The sequence below is a fragment of the Lampetra planeri genome, chromosome 12 (genome assembly GCF_965212315.1).
Source record: "Lampetra planeri chromosome 12, kcLamPlan1.2.h2, whole genome shotgun sequence".
Lineage (NCBI taxonomy): Eukaryota > Metazoa > Chordata > Hyperoartia > Petromyzontiformes > Petromyzontidae > Lampetra > Lampetra planeri.
In genome coordinates, this window is record NC_136118.1 from 9,640,754 (window position 1) to 9,663,131 (window position 22,378).

General features: G+C 47.9%; 1 protein-coding gene across 1 annotated transcript in view; it reads left to right on the top strand.

Moving 5' to 3' along the window:
• Window positions 1–1,600: 1,600 nt before the first annotated feature.
• Window positions 1,601–22,378, top strand: part of PDZD7 (PDZ domain containing 7) — a 28,047-nt gene continuing 7,269 nt past the window's right edge. Inside the window, exons 1-13 of the mRNA XM_078599452.1 lie at window positions 1,601–2,060; window positions 3,689–3,844; window positions 5,362–5,539; window positions 7,392–7,535; window positions 8,540–8,687; window positions 10,851–10,911; window positions 12,086–12,334; window positions 13,985–14,170; window positions 16,801–17,082; window positions 17,568–17,609; window positions 17,790–17,924; window positions 18,929–18,997; window positions 19,973–20,209. Of these exons, the coding sequence (XP_078455578.1) occupies window positions 1,835–2,060; window positions 3,689–3,844; window positions 5,362–5,539; window positions 7,392–7,535; window positions 8,540–8,687; window positions 10,851–10,911; window positions 12,086–12,334; window positions 13,985–14,170; window positions 16,801–17,082; window positions 17,568–17,609; window positions 17,790–17,924; window positions 18,929–18,997; window positions 19,973–20,209 (2,113 nt within the window). The 5' untranslated portion in view covers window positions 1,601–1,834. The remainder of the gene's footprint in view (window positions 2,061–3,688; window positions 3,845–5,361; window positions 5,540–7,391; window positions 7,536–8,539; window positions 8,688–10,850; window positions 10,912–12,085; window positions 12,335–13,984; window positions 14,171–16,800; window positions 17,083–17,567; window positions 17,610–17,789; window positions 17,925–18,928; window positions 18,998–19,972; window positions 20,210–22,378) is intronic.

The window sequence follows — 22,378 nt, forward strand, 5'->3', positions numbered from 1 at the left end:
TACATAGACAAGCTCGGGTTCCACCTCCTTCGCCTCCCACTTACCCGAGTGATACCTTCCCATCATCCCTCCACCACCGCTTCTCCCTCCACCCCCCCGACCTTTCTCTGAAGGTGCCCAACGCGGCCTCCATTGTAAGGAACCCGCATTTAAAGACGCCCCCCCTCTTCCTCCAGCTCAAAGCAGGGACCGCGGCTCGGGATGCTGGGATGGACCCCTGCATCACCAAATGTCCCGTGGCCCATCCAAGTTCGCACTCCTTAGCGGTGGTATTTCAGCAGGTGCGTGAACAATCAAATTGCCGGCATGCATTTACCATACTATCCTTAACCTACTAAACTATATATATTTTTCCAGGTAAGGCCCACTGAGCCTATGTAGGTATTTTTTTCAGAAGCGACCTGGCTAAAAATGCTAACTCAACGAAGCGGCTTATCATGTGGAAACGTACAACATGTTTATGCACACAACCACGGGGAGAACACGCAAACTCCAAATATACAGCAGCAGGCGTCAGGGTCGGGATCGAACCCACGACCTCCTGCATACTTGGCGAGGTAGTTAACATCACGCCACCCTTTTGGAGACCAAAGGCCGAAGAAACTTTTCAAAAATATCCTGCAGTAACACCTTTGCGTAACCCAGTATCCGATTACTATTGATTACTACGGCTCACATTTGCCTCGAGAATACGACGCCTTTGTCTGCTTTACTCTCACTAACGCGTGCGTTGTTGTTGTTGTTGTTGTGTTCTTGTTGATGTCGGGTCGTAGCTCCGATGTTAGACGCGCGGCCAAATCTGCTTGCAGTGCCGCAGATGGTTTACGACCTTTCCCAAGTGGCGGCCACATTCATGTGTGCGGAGTTTCGGGAGTCCGTTTCCTCCCACCTGCAACCAAACACTCCATCAACGGAGCTGAACAAACGTCCCCAGTTGCAGGACCGTCCTGAAAACACATTTGTCGAGAGGCGGCTTTCCGGGGTAAAGGACACAGCAGTATAATTGTTTTTAGCCGTGACGCCGTTAAAGTGTTATTAGAAGTGTTACGAGACGTGACTACGTTAAAGCGACTACGGGGTTTTCTCGTGTCCGTCGTAGACCCGAACGCAACTTATTCACGAAGAAAAAAAAACAACATTCCTAACAATGCTGCCAATTCGACGTAACGGGATTTAAAAGCACAACTAAAGCGACTGCGAATTGCACCGACCTGCCCAAGCCACGTGAAGCGCGCGGGCAGGTGAGAGCCGCCCCCATCGCCCCCGCGGCTCGGGGCAGACACGCGGCGCTACCCCGAGCTATGCAAATGCGCGGTGGCTGTAATTGGATCTGGTGCACGAGACATCTCCCGTTGCCACGTGTGCGACGTGCAGGAGACGCGTCCAACATTACGGCCTGAGCCACGTTCAGTGCGTTCATTTACACGGCCACGGCCACTCACTGGAGCCGCAGCCGTGACGCATAGAGCCGCACACACGCGTACCTACAGCCACACACACACACGCGTACCTACAGCCACACACACACACACACGCGTACCTACAGCCACATACACACACACACGGCCAAGTTCAGTGCATTCGTTGCCACGGCCACGGCCACTCACGGACCCAGAGCTGTGACACGCCGACCAACACGCGTACTCGCAGCCACACACAGGGACACAGAGCCCCACACACAGACCCCCAGTGGTGACACAGACACACACAGACACAGAGCCGCGCAGGATGAAGCGCACCTTCCACAGTCGTCCCGTCGCGAGTCAATGACACGAGGCGTCGATGGGGCTGCCCTAGACGACTCCGCCCTTGCAGGGGGGCCGCTCTCCGCCGCATGGAGGCGACGGTGCCGCGCACGACGACGACACCCGCGGGACGACCTCGCCAAGCGCCGAGGGACTCTCTGCTCCCTGCCGAAGAATCCACGGCCCTCTGGTCAAGGATCAGGAGCCGAGGGCTCACGCAGCCCAGGCAGCGACAAAAGCCCCCCACGGCAGCGGCGTCTGGGCCCCCCTGGGACTCGATGGGATGGAACGAGAGCGCGGAGCCTCGCAGTGACGGTGCGTCACGGTACAGGGGTCTGAGTTTACCGCAGGGGGTTATAGGAATCAGCGACCCAAGTGAGGGGGTCATTGGATAATGCTTAGGTCAGAAGTGTTCAATGGGTTCGTGCGGTGTATTGTTATCATTGTTGTCCGTTTTGTCATCGTAGTAATTATGATCGTAAAAATGTAGGGCATATAAGATGCTTCGTCATCATTCAATCCTTCATAAAATATAAGGCGTATGTGATGAAGACTACAGACCATCATCATTAAATGTACGACCAATGTGATGCATCGTCGGCATCGTCAAATGTATGATGCATCCTAGTAAATCCAACATCATTATAAGCGTTTGCAGAAGTTTGTTCCAGATGAAACTTTTCAAACTCACGAGAGATGTCTCGCGTTGGCAGCGGCCGATGAAGAGAGAACTTTGAAACCGCGGTGATCGTTGGTTGGGAGGATGACTTCTCGTGTTGTGGAAAAAGACGAGAGAGAGAGAGAGAGAACACGGCGTCATCATCGATGTCTTGTATCAAATCCAGGTCTTGGTCATTTAGACGACCAAAAAGATCCGAATAGATTATTTGTCTCATGACTTGACGCCGATGGAATCGGGATATAATTTTGGGGGAAATACAAAACTACAAATATAATGAATTTGCTGTACTGCAATTTCTGGCCAACCCAAAGCCTTAGCCAGCCCAAAGCCTTAGCCAGCCTCAACTCCGCTTATCATCCGAGATGAATTCAGGATCTGGTCGGACAGTCGCGATTACCGCAGTCCCATACTTTCAATCAATACTTAAATTCATATTCTTTGGGTCTTTCGGTAAAGCCACGTAGCTTTACCGAAAGACCCAAAGAATATGAATTCCTGCAGTCAGGAAAGCTTTAAGTCAAGATTTAATACTTAAATTCCACGTTTATTTTATATTATGTGTGTGGTTGATTGACAATAGTAACCCAAGAATCCTTCACAAAGCACCGACAAAGAACCCCCTTCACTACACAAATCATTCATCATTGACGTTCGCTTGCCACGAACAACATTTTAAAGAAGTTCCCTCTGTCTTTTTGAAGCCGCTGGCTCATTCAGATGCCTCCCAAAAGCGTCGACATTGTACTGCTCCGCAAGCATGAAAGGTCGAGTGGTGAGCTTTGAATATTCATAGGGTGAACACACGATGCATTGTGCACCTCAGAGGAGGACAAACGAGAGTCAGCAATGATGCAACGTGATGGGAACTCCACCATCGTTACACACATTCTCCGTCGACCGTTCGATGAATCATTTATATCTGTACTATGCCACTGTCTCTGTGCCCCGGCATTTCGCATGCCGCTGTCTATTTGAAGATTCCGTCATCACAACATAATCAGCGTTGTTGAAGGTAGAATAATGATTCCACGATATTTGTCCCAAATGTCGTGGGCATTTTCTCTTAGCCATGGCTAAACCTGTCGGGGGATCCAGCCACTCACTACACCCACATAGGCTGCACCTCTGTGTACAACACCAACACACACGACGACCAAATACAACAGACAGAATGAACGAATGAATGACTGAATGGACCAGCTGTGCTCCAGTTCCTCGTCCATCACGGCACCACCACCACCCCTTCTCCCCGTGTCTGCAGCGGAGAGCGGGGAGGAAGGTGGCGAAGCTCAGGCGGCCGAGCTGAGCCTCACTCTGAACAGACTCGGCCATGGCCCCATGGGATTCAGCGTCCGCGGTGGGGCCGAGCACGGCCTGGGCATCTACGTGAGCCGCGTGGAGGACCGCAGCCAGGCGGGTGCGTGCATTGGGTGGGGGGGGGGGGTGATGGGTGGGGGTGATGGGTGGGGGGGGGGTGATGGGTGGGGGGGTGATGGGTGGGGGGGTGATGGGTGGGGGGGGGGGTGATGGGTGGGGGTGATGGGTGGGGGGGGATGATGGGTGGGGGGGGTGATGGGTGGGGGGGTGATGGGTGGGGGGGGTGATGGGTGGGGGGTGATGGGTGGGGGGGTGATGGGTGGGGGGGGGGTGATGGGTGGGGGGGGTGATGGGTGGGGGGTGATGGGTGGGGGGGTGATGGGTGGGGGGTGATGGGTGGGGGGGTGATGGGTGGGGGGGGGTGATGGGTGGGGGGGGTGATGGGTGGAGGGGGGTGATGGGTTGGGGTGATGGGTGGGGGGGGTGATGGGTGGGGGGGTGATGGGTGGGGGGGGTGATGGGTGGGGGGGGTGATGGGTGGGGGGTGATGGGTGGGGGGGTGATGGGTGGGGGGGGTGATGGGTGGGGGGTGATGGGTGGGGGGGTGATGGGTGGGGGGGGTGATGGGTGGAGGGGGGTGATGGGTTGGGGTGATGGGTGGGGGGGTGATGGGTGGGGGGGTGATGGGTGGGGGGGGTGATGGGTGGGGGGGGGTGATGGGTGGGGGGTGATGGGTGGGGGGGTGATGGGTGGGGGGGGTGATGGGTGGGGGGTGATGGGTGGGGGGGTGATGGGTGGGGGGGGGGTGATGGGTGGGGGGGGTGATGGGTGGGGGGGGGTGATGGGTGGGGGGTGATGGGTGGGGGGGTGATGGGTGGGGGGGGGTGATGGGTGGGGGGGTGATGGGTGGGGGGGGGTGATGGGTGGGGGGGGTGATGGGTGGGGGGGGGTGATGGGTGGGGGGGTGATGGGTGGGGGGGGTGAGGTGACGATCCCATCTGTGCACATTAACATTCCTGTCCACTGACCACGATTAATCTTCTTAGAACTTCTTATTCCCTATGGACTAATTTACAGCAGATTAAAGATGCAACTTTAGATGTTGTTTATAAGACCTTTCTTGCCAGTATTAAAATATAACAATAGTTTTTTTCCCAGGTAGGGTAAAACCTATTGTTAAACTTTAGCTGTTATCCACTCAATTGTCTGTTCAGAAGCGGAGTGGATCTCGTCCATTCCTCCTTTAACGGAGTGGAAACAGCAGCGGCAGCTGCGTGACTTTACCTAAATAACCAAATAATATGAATTCCCGCAGTCACGAAAGTTTAAAGTCAACAATTTTACTTAACTTTGACACACACATTCAGTCCATCAACTGTCCTGTCCTTGCAGCACAATTAACCTTGGAATTCTTCGCCCCATCCCACCCCACACACACACTGCGCACGCGATCCACAATCGCCAACGCACAATATTCCTCCACCACAGCGTCCCCTCTGATAATTCACGCACAATGCGTCCACCCCCCGTGCCCTCTCCCGTCCCCTGCAACCCACGACGGCTCTTTGCGCCACCACCGCGGGCACCCCTTATGCACCCCCCCCCCTACCCCCGCAGCCCAGCAGGGCATGTGCGTGGGAGACCGGATCGTGGCCGTGAACGGCGTGAGCGTGGAGAGCGTGACCCTGGCCGCGGCCGTGTCGGTCATCACGAGTGGCGCGGGTCTCCTGCGCGTCACCGTGCGCCGCGTGGGCCGCGTGCCGGGATTCAAGCGCTCGAGCGAGAAGATTTCGTGGTGAGCGAGACCCATTGCACCAAGGCCGTCGCCATGGAGTCAACATTGGGGGGGACCAAATCTTCCAGGGTGTCTGGGGGTCCCAACCCAGAAAAATATTTAAATTTGAAAACTCATTTCTTGCCTAAAACATTTAAAAGTTTACTAACACATCGGATGGATTTCGATTTAAAGCTTTCGTGACTGCAGGGAGTCATCTTCTTGGTTCTTTCGGTAAAGTCACGTAGAAGGGAAATAATAAAATAATAAAAATGAAACATAATAAAATTTCGATTTAAAGCTTTCGTGACTGCAGGGATTCATCTTCTTGGTTCTTTCGGTAAAGGCACGTAGAAGGGAAATAATAAAATAATACAAATAAAACACAATACATTTTATTTTTATTATATTATTATTTCCCTTCTACGTGACTTTACCGAAAGAACCAAGAACATGGGATGGACTTTTATTTTTTACAATAATGTCCAATAGTGTATTGTATTACATTGCTATGTTTTTACTTTTGAACCTTTTCTTGTTTCATTGTATGTAATGGCAGAGATTAGGGGTTAATAAAGTACAACCATAACCACAATCATATAACCAGAAATCTATGCATTGATTTATATGAAGACAAGTCCAGATATTGTGGCCAAGGTTTAGCAAAGTGTTGTTTTTATTTACATAGCATAGCAATTTTTTATAGCAATATATTGGGGGGGACATTTTGAGCATATTTGAATATTGGGGGGGGGGGACGTGGATTTAGTCATCCACTGGTACGAGAAGATTTCAGAGTTAAATGATCAACATAGTCTTACATTTCAAACTGGACTTTGAGAACACATTTAAACGCGTTTGTAATCCCTCTTGTTGTGAATCGGGTTCACAAAGACAAATATTGATCCACTACTTCACTTCGAGGTTTTCTTTTTTACTTGAAAAGCCCGCCGAGTCATCTCTATCCTCATGCGCTCCGCCAGAGCGGGATGAGTTTAATTGACGCAGTCGGTTACCTCCAGTTTCGAGTAATCGAGAAAGCTGGCCCAATGATTAACAACAATACAGGAACCTATCGGTTATGAGAAAGTAAGACGCACCCACATTTGTGCCTGGTGTCAATAAAGTTTCTGAATGCGACATCTCAAAAGACGTCATCTAAATTGGGCAGACATGCCCATCCAAAGAGTTTACAGAGTGATTTTATTCATTAGACCCTGGAATGAGGGGTGAAGTTCAACTGCATAGAAAGGGTATTGAGAAAATATGATGGTATAAGTGTGACTGAAGACACTCAATATGTACGTTTTGTTGAAATTATTTCGTACCGTAGGTAGCCATCCGTGCTAATAGAGCGAGACATGCCAATTCGTCACTGGTACAGCACTAACCGGTGTGTTGGAGAGCCAAGCCACAACAGTTACAATCTGAGTACGACGTTTCGCCAGTAATTACAACTAGCTTCATCAGGCGGCAGCCACGCGGATGAGGACATTGATAGTCTTGTGCTTGGACTTGATGAGGCAGAGGGTTTCAGCAATGCACATGGCCAGATTCAGGTATTTTTTTCTTTTTAATAGCCATTTTTCCAAAAACACAGTAAACAGTGGCATAGCGAATTTCAGTATGGGCCCTGTTTCAAGGGATGAACTACAGCCCCCACCCCCCTCTGCCTGCCTTCTTCTCCCGTACGTATGCATGTAGAACTTCTATCGCACCGTACATAGGCAAGCGCGCTCCCTCTTCATAGCCCGGCACCTGAGCTCCTACACACCCAGTGGGCCACGTCGCAGTTGCACCGCCTGCACACACTCGATGGCCACTCCACTGCAGAGCACACACACGAAGACTGTGCGTCGCCGTGCCCGCGCAGGGTCGATGTCGCAGCCAGACACCTCGTGAACGGCGCGGCTCCTCGGGACCGAGTTGTGCACCTCCGCCTCTCGCCAGAGGACCCGTGTCTGGGTCTCAACATCCGCGGCGGCAGCGAGTTCGGCCTCGGCATCTACGTGTCAAGGTGCGCGCACACAAACACACACACACACGGGTCGCCACGGCTATGGCGATCCGTGTAATTGTGATGCTTGCATGTTGAACTTCTATCTTAATTTTGGAGCTTTCGTGACTGCAGGAATTATTACTTGGTTCTTTCGGTAAAGTCACGTATAAAGATAAAATAATAAATTAAATAATTGCATACTACGACGTTTCGATTGCAACCTGATGACGATTGCTTGTGTTGCAATCGAAACGTCGTAGTATGCTATTATTTAATTTATTATTTTATCTTTATACGTGTTGAACTTCTTTCGCGCCGTGCGTCGCCAACCGTGCTAATCGGAGGTGTCAGGGGAAGGAGAACAAGCTGAACGCAAAACGCAGTTTAATCTCGATGATTTAAAAGTGCATAGCTCCAGTGGCTTCCTAATATCGGACGGAAGAGCGTTCCAGACGGCTGCAGAAGTGCAACTAAAAGCGTAACGCAGTGACCCCGTTTTGGCTGGCATAGTTTGACCTTTTACATTTCCTTTGTTTAATTTGTCGTTGTCTCTGTCTCATTTGCAGTTTTGTTCGGAATCTTAGTAATTCTTTACCTCTCAGTTTGCACACACTCGTTAATGATGATGTATCATGTTCACACAGAGGCCCGTAAGAATCGATGTGTATCGATGCATCATCACGCTGCTCACATCTCACATGGTGGCGAGATGTTAACTACCTCGCCTGGTATACAGGAGGTCGTGGGTTCAGTTCCAACCCTGACGCCTGCTGTATATTTGGAGTTTGCATCTTCTCTCGGTGCTACGGTTTTTCCCTCCACATTTAGGAACTTGCGTTTAGAATATTTGGCTGCTGTACATTCCCACATGATAAGCCACTTCGTTGAGCCATCATTTGTGGCCAGGTCGCTTCTGAAAAAGAGCTTTACAGCGCAGCGAGGCCTTACCTGGTGAAATAAAAGTTTAGTTTTAGTTTAAACGAACACCGCCCCTCCCCGCCCCTCCTCTCCTCGCGGCCCAGGGTGGACACCGGCGGAGTGGCCGAGAGAAGCGGAATCAGGATCGGTCATCAGATCGTCGCTGCCAATGGCGTCAACTTCGAGGGAGTGTCGCACGCGGTCGCGGTCGAGACGCTGAGACAGCACGAGCACGTGATCCTCACCATCCGGGTGAGGGGCTCCACGCTCACCGCCGTGACATCGCACCCTGCACTGCATCGGCAGAGGTGTTAAAAAATTAACCCGTAAAAACAAAGTTTTTCACTATAAATCCTTTATATGCGTGGCGGCTAGAGTCCTCTCGTCCTCTGGCTTGAGATGGCTGCCACCTATGGGTCAGATGATTGCCTGCCACCATTAAGCAATTGGTAATTAAATATAATTTATTTTTTCCTAAAAAGTGTAAAGTTATGGAAAATGTTTTTAACGAAAATAAATTGTCACGCACAACGAGTCTGTGTGCAAAATGTCAGCTCGATTGGATCCCGGAAAGTGGGTTAAAAAACGACCGAAAGATTTGCACGGTCGTAAGCGCGCAAGCAAGCAAGCAAGTGAACTTAATATAAAGGATTTAAAAATAAAGACAAAATGTATTGATAGATCACGGCGTTTCGATCGCAACACAAGCGATCGTCATCAGGTGAGACAAACACGGCAGGAGAACCGCTGAGGCAGCAGGACACCTGCGGTGTTTGTCTCACCTGATGACGGTTGCTTGTGTTGCGATCGAAACGTCGTGATCTATTAATTTTCTATCTACGCGACTTTACCGAAAGAACCAGAGAATGGATTCCTGCAGTCACGAAAGCTTTAAATGAAGACAAAATGTATCGTTACAAAGTGCATTTGCGACATTTATCGCCTCAGTCGAGGAGATACAAATTACGAATTAGCGAGAAACTTCATTTTACAGTACACGTTACATGACGTTATATTATCATACGTTATATGACACTCTATGCAACACTTTGTTATAGATTATACTTTATTGTATACATTTCATGAATTATTTGCACACTTCCGATTATCACGGTTGGCTATGTACGGTGCAAAGAAAGTTCAACGTTGTTCTAGAATCATACCACATCGGGTTACGTCTCAAATGTTCAGTACTGTAACTGCAGTTCAATCACACTGCATTCTCAGTATATGTGCCAAACCTTTGGTTTAATCACACTGCACTGCAATCACACTGCACTACAATCACACTGCACTACAATCACACTGCACTGCAATCACACTGCACTACAATCACACTGCACTACAATCACACTGCACTACAATCACACTGCATTACAATCACACTGCACTGCAATCACACTGCACTACAATCACACTGCACTACAATCACACTGCACTACAATCACACTGCACTACAATCACACTGCACTGCAATCACACTGCACTACAATCACACTGCACTACAATCACACTGCACTACAATCACACTGCACTACAATCACACTGCACTGCAATCACACTGCACTACAATCACACTGCACTACAATCAATCACACTGCACTACAATCACACTGCACTACAATCACACTGCACTACAATCACACTGCACTACAATCACACTGCACTGCAATCACACTGCACTGCAATCACACTGCACTACAATCACACTGCACTACAATCACACTGCACTACAATCACACTGCACTACAATCACACTGCACTACAATCACACTGCACTACAAACACACTGCACTACAATCACACTGCACTACAATCACACTGCACTACAATCACACTGCACTACAATCACACTGCACTACATTGCCAGGCTGTGCCAAATCTTCGGTAATTCTATCAACAAGGTCAGATGCTGCATTAATGGAATCATTCCCTGGGTGTCCATCAAGTATGAAAAGTATAAGTGGTGTATCTTACAATTTTCTCGAGTAAGAATTGATTCCCTTTAATGGCCACTACTGTTATTTACAATTTCGTTAAGGTAGTTTATTCCTGATTAAAAGTGTATTTAAATGAATGCAATGTATCCTGTGCAGTTTAGTTTGGATTCCAAATGATTTAAAAAAAATGATGTATACATTTGTATCTTATTCACTAGCAGAATGGCTGCATATAATTGTTGTTCATCGTATAATTTGTCCCGAAATTTTTGAAATGAATAGCTCTTATTAGAATTAAAAGTTGAACAGGAAATCCAGTAATATCCTTTGTAATACATGCCTCAGGTGAAGTAAAATCATGGCATTGCCTTTGCATACAAGTGTAACTTTATTGGCAAATGGAACTCTTTCGTGAGTGTTGTGTTCAGTTCATAGTGGACACATTTTTCTACAACTCCTCTGTTGGATTCTCTAGGAGGTTGGCCGTTACCCCGCATTCCAGGAGCTCGTTGAAGAATACAGCTGGCTCAACAAGGGTGAGTTCCTTTTGGCGATGACGCTAAACACACCACACCGGGCAGAGATACCGTGGCTCAGCCAGCCGTGAGGAGTGAGAAGATCTTCACTGGTGGAGCCGCGGCCGAGTGCCATCTGTTACAAGCGAGAAGCTCCCACGTGTCCTCCAACTCACACATCCATCCATACATTATAAGGTCCCGATCATTATACACAAAGTGCTTTTCACAAATGAATCACAATACCTAGTTGAAATCGTCAAGGAGCCAAAACCATCACGCAAACTCCGGTCATCCTTGCAGCAGCGGCTTTTGGCGAGCCATCGAGCAAAGACGGTCACTGCATCGCTCGCAGATGCACTTCTGATATTAGCAAGCCACTGGGAGGTATGCACTTTAACATTCAGATTGTAAACTCATTTCTTGAGAACTGCTTTTTGTCTCTAGTTTGTTGCCCTTCCCCCACACCTCCGATTAGCACGGTTGGCTACGTACGGTGAGAAAGAAGTTCATCATAAATTCACACTGGAAAGTAATTCCACAAAACACACAATGATTACTTACAGCTCCTTGGCAATACACCGGTGGACGAAGGCTTTCTCACACCGTGTCCATCATGGGGGTTGCTTGTCCATACCTGACCACGCTTGTCAGTGTGGTTTGCTGAAGCGGTGCGACCGGGACCGGTTCAGACATCGCTCGCTACTCATGTTAGCCGTGGCCGGAAAGTAAACTCCACTCTACGGTTCATAGCGCAGGGTGCTAACCGATGCACCACTGCACTACTACTCCACCCACACTCGTAACACATTCCTGCGGAGGGAGCTGGTAGGAACGTTGGGTTGCTCGGTCAATGGCCAGGGTCAACGGCGGCGTGGTGTATTCCGCAAATATGCCCGACTGTGAGGGCGGGCACAAGCCGGCGTGAGTAGGTTACACGTTGAGTTTTATAAGGGCACCACGGGGTGACCAGCCCCTCCACACCCAGCCCCACCCCTCCCACCCCCCACCCAGCCCCAACCCAGCCCCTCCCCACCCAGCCCCTCCCCACCCAGCCCCTTCCTCCCCACCCAGCCCCTCCCTGCACGACGGACGGACACAATAATCCCCTGTGGGCTGGTGTAACCAGGAGGTTCCTACCAGTATTAACTGAATGAATGTCGTTTGGTGTGTGTCCCTTCATTGATCGTTGCAGTCAATGTCCACGTGTCTCCACCAAGCACTGCTGCTGCTGCTGCTGCAATGGGCTCATCCTTGGCCAATGGGCTCCTGCCGAGCTACCAGCTCTCCCCTCCTCTCGCCGAGCAGCACTCGGGGTCTTTCCACGATGACCCCTTCGCCTCGAGTGACAGCGACGCTCTGAGCACGCGGAGAGAAGCCTTCGTCCAGACAGACCTGGACCATCATCGCCCCGACGGAGAGCCCCAGTCGTCCGACGGAGAAGGTACAGATCATCTCTATGGCAACATTAGTTAACACCCTCCTTCTTTTGAAAAACCTCGCCTAACAAAGCAGTTTCACATCTTTTTACGCATCACTTCAATCTGCATTATATGAAGCGTCTCGTCTGCCCACGAGTCTGTCTGTCTGTCAGAGCAGTTCCTTGAGAATGTTTTTGTTGTTGTACAGATTCAAGTAAGTGCACATTCTGCCCGGAAGGAACCAAACGCCGATGGTAGTGATGATAATCTTGCACGACATGTGACTTGTAACCTCATTTCATGGGGTTTTAAGATGACTATTTGCAATGGCACTTACATTTTATTAGGGCAATTGTGAGCGGGTGGTGTAAGACAAATTCCTTATGAGGATTCAGGTCTCTCGCGTAATTCTGCTGTATTGAGGGAAAGCAATTGCAACCAAACTATTAAAGATAATGGAAATATTTCAGCTCATAGTATGGTATTAAATATTTCCTTGGCCAAACCAGCTGGATAAATGAACATGTTACATCGAGGGATGTTGTTGAACTAATGTCGTGCTGACCAGACGTGACATAAACATGCCTCTCTGCTAAGATCACAGAAAATACCTCTGCTTAGCAAAATAGCACACCATTACTGCAGTGTTATAATAAAAATAAATATACCATACAATTAGATTTGAGACAGGATATACATGTTGATTCTGTTTTGGGGTAAGTCACGTGATGCATCCTGTTTTCCAAATGACCAACAGTACCGTGCTGAACACCCACTCTAGACACTAAACATTTCTAACTTGTGTAAAGTGATGTAATATTACAATACCAATATCGCCCTTGGCCAGGATAGCCTAACAGAATCTCAAGACACTTTGTCAAGAAGCTCCTGCTTTTTTTGGGAACTTTAGCCACTTACGTTAGCGAGCGTTTGGCTTCTTGCGGGAGGAGAATCGATAACCCAGTTAAACGAGGTGGGAAAACCGAGTGCTCCACACAGATAGATTTATGGATCCATTGCTCTACTTCCATCTCCCGGTCACCTCGTAATCCAAGAGAACAGCACCCAGAATTCCCAGGCAATCTACCATCAAAGTACTTGTGTCGTTGGTCTGGAGACCGGGAGATCGACGATCGATGTTCGGTCAGTCACCGCGTTGACAGCATCCGTCGTGATTTCTCACTTGACAGAGTGGGCGGCGGTGATGGCTGCCATCTTCCACTCCATCAAAGTACTAACCAGGCAAAAAAGTTTACTTGGCTTCAAAGATCTGCCGAGATTGGGCACATCTACGGTTACTCTTTGGTTCTTTCGGTAAAGTCACGTATAAAGATAAAATAATAAATTAAATAATAGCATACTACGTTTCGATTGCAACACAAGCAATCATCATCAGGTATAAATGAAATAGCAACAAAAATCTAACCAGAAAACTATCGACAGACATATAAGCAGACAGATATTGTGTTGCAATCGAAACGTCGTATGCTATTATTTAATTTATTATTTTATCTTTATACGTGACTTTACCGAAAGAACCAAAGAGTAATTCCTGCAGTCACGAAAGCTCCAAATTTAAGATCGAACCACATCTACGTTGATATACGGTCGTACAGCACCCATATAAGACTGTGACGGCCACAAACGTTGGGCCCCTGAATGCGGCGCGCCAGACGCCGTGGTGAGGCTCTCCGAGACGTCCCGAGACATCTTGCTGGTGAGGCCGCGCACGTTTTCTGGCGGGACGGAGGAGGCCCCCAAGCCCAAGTCGACCTTCTCTGCCAAGACGGCCCTGCTGACGGCCCTCAGCTGGCCGCGCCGGCCAGCCCGGAGGTCACAAAGCTCCAGGACGCTCACAGGTGACGTGGGGTTCCGTGGCCCAACGAGGGCCCCCTTTGCACGACAGCACCGATGAGATGACGCCGCCACGTGACATCGGTGGGCGCGGTGGTTAACTCAGCGCGCTATGAAACTGCAGCCATGCGTTTGATGAATTATACGCGTATCGTTTGCACGAGCCTACAATGATTATTTCTTGTGCCCACGATTCGTGCATCGTGAGCGATACTGTAGATTATGTGGCAAATATAAAATTATTTGTACAACCAAAATTGTGACGCTAAATTGTAAGCGTTGATCGAATTTTAGAGGGAGTAAATCATTACTGCCCCACAGCATGAACAAATACAAAGCTAATAAATCCGTTATTTCTTTACGGTAATATTTGTGTAGAAATTGCATAAAATAGGAATGATGGATTTTCCAATGAGGTGATACCAATACAAATATGAGAATATAACTCATTACATTGTGGCGGTAAAGTATGGTCAAACAAACCGCTTATCTATTTCTTTATTTCTTCTTGAGACACATTGGTGTGTTACTTTTTATAATTTAAGTTTAGTTTTCAAACACCAAGCCAACCTGCTGTCATCCACCTGAAGTACAGAGATGGAGCGATGAAATCAGCTTGCGTGCAAATGCTAGATGGATTGAAGCTTACCTATTCTCTATCGCCCATCATCTTCCCTCACCCCTCCACTCCTTCCTGTCCCTCCCCCATTCTTTTTTTTTATCCCAAGTACCCACTATCGTGGTCACTCATTCCTCAAACCTTGCACGCCTCTGCCATCTAAATCGTTCTACTCTGTCACCTTTGTTTTAAACTTATGGCAAGCGCCTTGAGTGAAGGCGCTCTACAAATAAACAATTAGATTCGGTTGCATCACAAGACCACTGAGAGATTACGAAAGCTTGGTGAGGTCTTCATCCAGCAGTAGTTGGATCGTGACCGATGATTGAAATGATGATCTCTTTATTTGGATACCTGGCCAGGTTTATATTAGCCTTTCCATTCCAGTTTTATTTTATTTACTAGCTGTAAGAAAGAAAATTATCTAACTTTGAAAGTACAGTCTGGAGCGGGGATTACCGCATGACAGCACAGGAGACGGATGAGTTTTTGCTGACGGTGACAGCAGCGATGGTAGCAACGCAGCCTTCTCATGCCCCAGGCAGCAGAGGCCACACTGCTTTGGAGAGATGGGCGTGCATGGGAGGAAGTGGGGAGATTCACCAGGGCCAGATTTATTGCGAAGAGACTTTAAGGGTCAAGAGTGATTTGTTAAACTTACGCCAAGTTGAATGAAACTGATACGGAGGCTGGAGGGGTGACGCCTCTGTCGGTTTGCGTGATGTTCACGGACAGGGATCTCCTTAAGCCAGGGCCCGTCAAAACTCCAGCCATGAGTAAGACTACAGACAAAAGGTGATTTATGGACAGCAAAATACACTCTTGTGACTATAAGCCTGGTCTTTGCATGTCACGTGACATCACCATTCTGTGTATATATATAAAGCACACAGCCTCGGTTTATACCACTGAAACAATGTGGCCACAATATTGTTGTAAACTACCAAGATTCAAAATTGTCACAAGAGGGCTGTCTGCTATTTAGAATTCACCTCCCTATGTCTTTTTATTCTTATGCCAAGAGCCTCTACACGCACTTTTCTGTCGATGAGTTTCTCATAATTTATAAAAAGTGTTAGTCCAGTCCTTATGTCCCACCACAGTGCAAATAAAATGTTCCATCAATCGTCAGCGGTATGCAATGTGTAACTACTTGCATTTGGATGTCGAAGCCAAATCAGGCTACTGGAAGCACCTGCATTGATTTAATTGTTTTAAATAATGTTTTAGTCATTTTGTCAATCCAGTGGTGGATTAAGGCCAGCACACGTGGTGTCAGCCATGGGGTTGTTGAGCCATCCAGTATTTCCCCATACTGGTCAATGCAGGTTGGTAAAAGTGGGGTTCCAGGTCGCTTGAATAATTATCACTCGCCACTGTCGTTAGCCGTGGTTGGGAATCAAACTCAGGTTGCCCCGTTCCTAGCTCAGTGCACTCACCTCTGCTCCACCCCTTCACCGAGTGCTAATGTACATCAGGCATATCAAGTAAAATTACTCATCAATAGTATGGAGTTTTAAACATACCTGCAATACCTCTTTTATAGTACAGTATTTACAATTTTTGGATAACAAATCTCACCGGAAATTTGGCGATGCTAATCCATTGCCTAGAACACTTATTTCCCTAGTTTAATGACCTAGAACACGTATTTCCCTAGTTTCATTACCTAGAACACGTATTTCCCTAGATTCAGCAAAGGTGTCCTGACAACGCTGCGATGTGTATGCTGCAATGAATGCTCTGCAGCGACTGAAAAGGCTCACCACACATCGCCCCAATTGCACTGCCCATATAAAAGCTTCGTGCGCCACCAAAATCAACAGACGGACAAGGGTCTTGTGTTCTCTCCGCGTAAACACGACGCAACATTTCGGTCAGTGGCCCTTGCGTACCAACGTCTTGGCCACCAAGGGCCCATCGTCCGCTTTTGGCCCCGCAGGCCGCCGGGGAGGAAGTGAGGCCGCTGCCATGGCCACGCTGTGCATTAAGAATGGAGCTCTTTGTTCTTCCTAGAGGAGGAGACAGATGAGAAGGTGAAGAAGAAAGTCAAGAAGAAGCTGACGTGGGTGAAGAAGAAGCAGCCGGGCACGACGAGGTCGCGCCCCGTCATGAGCCTGTTTCGTGGAGGCCGCGCGAGCCCCGCGGCGGCGGCGGCCCCAAGCGACGAAGGGCCTTCCGTGGGCGACGGGCGACCGCCCTCTCACTCCGCACCACGGCCCCCGTACCCTGGGACGGCGGCTCCCGGCTACCCGCACGAGGGCGGAGATCTGGCCCACGCGCAGGGGTCTGCTGACGGTGAGTCGATTCGATTACTTTTTTTCAACGTTTTTCACGTTGGGATTTTGTCGCGGGTTACCGCTTGCAAAGGTTGCACGTGCAGTTTTATGTTCGCTTCTAATGCGAAGGAGGTCCATTGCCCGAAACATTGTGATGTCCGTTCTCCTTTTGGGGTCGTGTTAATGAGGAACGTGTTGGGTTTGTGTTGTTTGTGCCTGTGCACCACTGCCAACGTAGTATCACGTTTTTTTTGTGATTTTAACGGCATTTTTGAGGAAACGTAATATTGAACGCATGTGTATATAACCAAATTTTCTATTCGTATTCGTCGAGTTCAATGTACAAAAAGAATTTTGAAATGAGTATTGTGTTAATGAAATTGGAAATAATTTTGTCAGGGCTTAGGTAATCCAAAGGTCGATGTCTCCATGTCACGTAACCATTTACATTTTTTAAAAATAATATTTAAGTAACACATGACATATTTGTTTTTATCTTCACAGCATCATCACCGAGACCAAGATTTGTTATCCGTCCTTCAAAAAGTAATTCATTCCAAATGGTTGCCATCACTTAATCCCGCGCGAAAAAAAAAATCACACGTTCGGCACTCGAAGAGATTACAGAAGTCGCTCCATGGCATCCACATTCCGAGATTTCTGAATAGCTTCTTCAAAATCGTACTTGGCGTGACGAGCTTGTGCTGGGTGCGTGTGTGTGAGCAGCGATGCGGAAAAGCCGGCGTGCCTCGTCTCGGTTTGGCTCCCGAGGCTTCCACGACGCAGGGCAGCAGCAGATAGAACACGCGCGACAGGTGGAGGAGCAGGTGGTGTCTCAAAGCCCCATCGAGGAATCGAACGGTGCGTCGGGTTACGCTGCAGAGAGACCACCAGGGTGCGTCATCATGAGCCATGATCTGTCCACCGCTCGATGATGACCTTTCCCAAGGCCGTAGTCACCTCTCGTGGTCTTGCTATGCGACCATCTAGGCAAGGCGCCAGGGGTTAATGCTTCGAGTCAGTCCCTCCCTGCCCAGTAGAAGTGGCACGAGTGCCGAGGGAGTGGGTTAATCGTGTCTCTATACTCATTGGTTCTTTCGGTAAAGTCACGTAGAAAAATAATAATCGATCACGACGTTTCGATCGCCACAAGCGGTCGTCCTCAGGTGGGAAAGGACGACTGCTTGTGTGGCGATCGAAACGTCGTGATTTATTATTCTTTTTCTACGTGACTTTACCGAAATAACCAACGAGTATGGATTCCTGCAGTCACGAAAGCTTCAAATCAAGATTGAACCGCGTCTCGTATAAACACTCGAGCGCGTGAGTGGGGTCGGGAGCTTGTGAAATAGGACATTCGTGGTTTCTTTGTTAACCCAGAAAATGATTACTCGGCCTCAATTTTCATAGCTCTCACCAAAGTGTTTTTGGTTGGACCTCGTGTTGTTTGGCACGATGTCCGACATTTCGCTCGAGGTGATGAGAGCTTATTCAGGGACGAATTGAAGAACTAATTTGCTTTACTGAAGAAACTCCCAGCACGTGGAGCAAAACGTCGGACATCATGCCGTACAGCTAAAAGACATCGGAACGCGATACGGCACAGCCGCAGAAACCTACGCAGTAGTCTCAAGACTCGTGTTATGCGGGATCGTGATTTGGGATTTTTGTCCAATTTATGTTCTGCGTGTGGGATAAAAAAAATGTCGTAGAGAACACGGACACACACAAGGAGTTACCGAACTCAACGTACTCAATACATGCTCATAACAAATTATGAATAATATACGTGTTTGAACTCCGGTATTCTTTCATACTGTACTTGGGAAATTAGAACAAAACTAAGAGTATGGATGTGTTTGCAGATTACTGTCCAGTGCTTAGAGCTACTGAAAAAGGGATGCCAAGAAAACAGTTGATCACTCCTGTTCCCGGTGAGTTCAGTCTTTCTTATTCATCCATCACCGGGTGCTGTTTTCGGTTAACTACCATTGCACTATACTCATTCATTACACGGACACAGACAGACCTTTGCCATGCAAGGATTCATACTCTTAGGTTTTTTTTCGGTAAAGTCACGTGGCTCTTCCCCCCCTCCTCTTACCCTATATAATAATGTCCCATCACAAATAACTGTCACTACAGTTATTTTGCTGTGCCTTTTTTACACCTGATGAAGGAAGCTTGTGTTGCCTCCGAAACGTCGTGATTTATTATTATATTTCTATTATTATTGATAGTATCGAACTTATTATTTATTTATTTTTCCCTACGTTACTTTACCGAAAAAACCTAAGAGTGTGAGCCCTTTGCCAGTTCACCGGTGGACGAGGGTCTCCTTACGTTGTGCAGGTCATCAGCGTTGTTTGACCACAATTCTCCACGCCGGTCGGTGTGGGTGGGGCGAAGGTGGGGAGCATAGACCTGGTGGCATAGTACAATCCAACAATGACTTTTGCTGCAACAACCCTCTGCTGCCCACCACGGAGGCTCACAGCAGCCTATAACGACCTGCTATAGATGGTGCTAACCCAATCCAAGCACTATGAAGTCTATAGCCTCCTTGGCTTCCGGCATCTGTTGAGACCGGTCACATTCGGGCTGATTGGATCTTAGGCTTATGCTGATTAGGGTTGTGATAATTCACACCCCAAGCAGTTTGATGAATTGTCACGATTCTATGAAATGTATATTTTTTTACATTGTGGTGAATACAGGGGCCTCTAGTAGCTGAAGGGATCACGTTAACAACCCATTGCATACATCTAAAAAATGAAAAAACCGCATACTTTCTTACAGATGTGATTCAGTCGATCAGCTTAAAAATCAATATTAATGCATCGAAGCAGCATCGTTACACCCATTATATTCGTGGCTGCTTTGAAAATGACTTGCCGATGTGGTCGCAGATTACCATGGTGGATTTTTGCTGAGACCAATGAATGAGGAGGAGGAAACGTCTCGGCTGTTACGAGCATCGCTCGCTCGGATGAAACTCAAGCCGGTACCAAAGGTCGCCTCTCTGGAGGACGTCTCCCTAGGTGACTTCGCTGGAGCCTCAGCGGCGAGTGCTGCTCAACAGGACGGCAGAGAGCGCGGGCACGGTCTCGTTTTCTTAAAGATCTCCAAAAGGAAGCAATCGCTCGGTACGTCGCGCACACCGATGAGCACGGTTGGCCACGTGCAGTGCGAACGATGTTCAACGTACGTACACACACTGCACATAATGCTCCGTTGTCAATGTATCATAATTTGCCCAGATAAACCTCACTTGCGACAGATAGGTGGTTTGGCAATGTGATGGCAAGAGACAGAGAAGATGCGATTCGAAGAGCTGTGGAGACGCCGCTGGTGCAGGGTAGGAAGACGTAAAGGGGCCATTGAAGGAAGGATGTTGTGGAAACCAAGTAAGAGGATGGTGGCCGTGACTCAAGAAGATGCAGAGATTAGAGGTACATCGGAGCAACTGATCTCAAGAGGAAAAACCTCATTGAGCCTCGAGAACATTTTGTAATGTTGGGATGCTGCCATGGTGTGATGGTTGGCACATCGGATTTGCGATCCAGAGATCGGCGGTTTGTTCTCCCGGTGCGGCAATTGAATCACCGGTGCTTCTGTCCACCCTGCAGTATAAACGGACACACAAATGAGTTGATCGGCAGGTCAACGTGGGTGGTGTAAGGTGTGGGTAAAACTATAAGAAACTGTGAACGATTTTTATTTTACCGGGTAAGGCCCACTAAGCTGTAAATCTTTTTCAGAAGCAATCTGTTCCCACAAATGATAGTTCGAGGAAGTGGCTTATCGTGTGGAAATGTATAGCAGCCAAATGCGATGGCTTGTGTGGTGATCGAAACGTCGTAATCTATTTTTTCTCGACCTACGTGACTTTACCGAAAGAACCCAAGAGTATGGATTCCTGCAGCCACGAAAGCTTCAAATCAAGATTCAGCCAAATACTCTCAACACATGTTTCTAAATTTGGAGGGAAAACCCGGAGGAACCAGAGAAAAATCCACGCAACCACGGAACGAGCATGCAAACTAGATTTGAAGCTTTCGTGACTGTAAGAATTCATAAAGTCACGTAGGTAAACCTAGGTAAACCTACGTGACTTTACCGAAAAAACCTAAGATAATAACATGCAAACTCCAAAGACAGGTGCTTATTGACATGCACGATCGATGCGTTTCTGGACAAGCGCACACATCTCAAAATCGCGTATGTCAAAAGCAATTTTCCCACAAATAATGGTAAAGGATGGAGTTAGGGGATTTCGCTCACACTCGCAGACAATCGCCTATTTTATCCTAGCCTATATCAATACAAGAGATGTACAAACAATATAATACTTTACATTTTAAAAAAATCGTGTAAACTCTAATATACTTCCCATAAAATAAAATGCAGTAATACTTACTTGTAACTACCCTACACCGTAATTGCGTTGTCGGGACAAGGGGAAGAGTCGTCGTACTGCCCAGGTTGCTGGCAATGCCACTGGGTCGCGGTGCCAGGCCAGGGGGTGGCGGACGTCGCGTTGCGGACGAAGTTATTCCGAAAATTGCCTCGCGTGTGTCAATAGAAAGGTCTCCATACAAAGCGCGCGTCATTCCATAATGGCGTACCACAAAAGTGCGTGAACCGAGGATTGGCTTCTTCTTGGTTCTTTCGGTAAAGTCACGTAGAAGGGAAATAATAAAATAACAAAATAAAACATAATAAAATAAAATAATAATATAATATAAAATAAACTAATAATATAATATATTAATATTATTTAAATAAAACATTATAAAATAATATAATAATATTATATATTAATATTATTTTATTATGTTTTATTTTTATTATTTTATTATTTCCCTTCTACGTGACTTTACCGAAAGAAGCACGAAGATGAATCCCTGCAGTCAGGAAAGCTTTCAATCGAAATTTGAGGATTGGCTTTATAGAGGCTTCAGGGTCGGGATCGAGCCCACAACAACCTGTAAACCAGGCGCGTTTAGTCAGTGTGGAAGAGTAGGCCAAATACCCTCGAGAAGAGCTCCCTCTAGTGGAGGCCCTTCTGACAGCATTGGCGCGAGCAATAAATTGCAGGGCTGCACGCACCGTTGTTACCTTGGCGTGATTGCTTTGTTTGACCCCATTCCCTTTCCTCTGTGGAAGACGTCTGCATTAAAGATGTGCAACCGCCACACACAGCCAGGACTGTTGCCTCTCGAAGTGCGACTCAAGCCCTTGCTGTTGCCGTTTTGGGCGCAGTACAACCGGACCCGTCACCTTAGGAAGAAGGCTGCTTAAAGTTCCGCAGC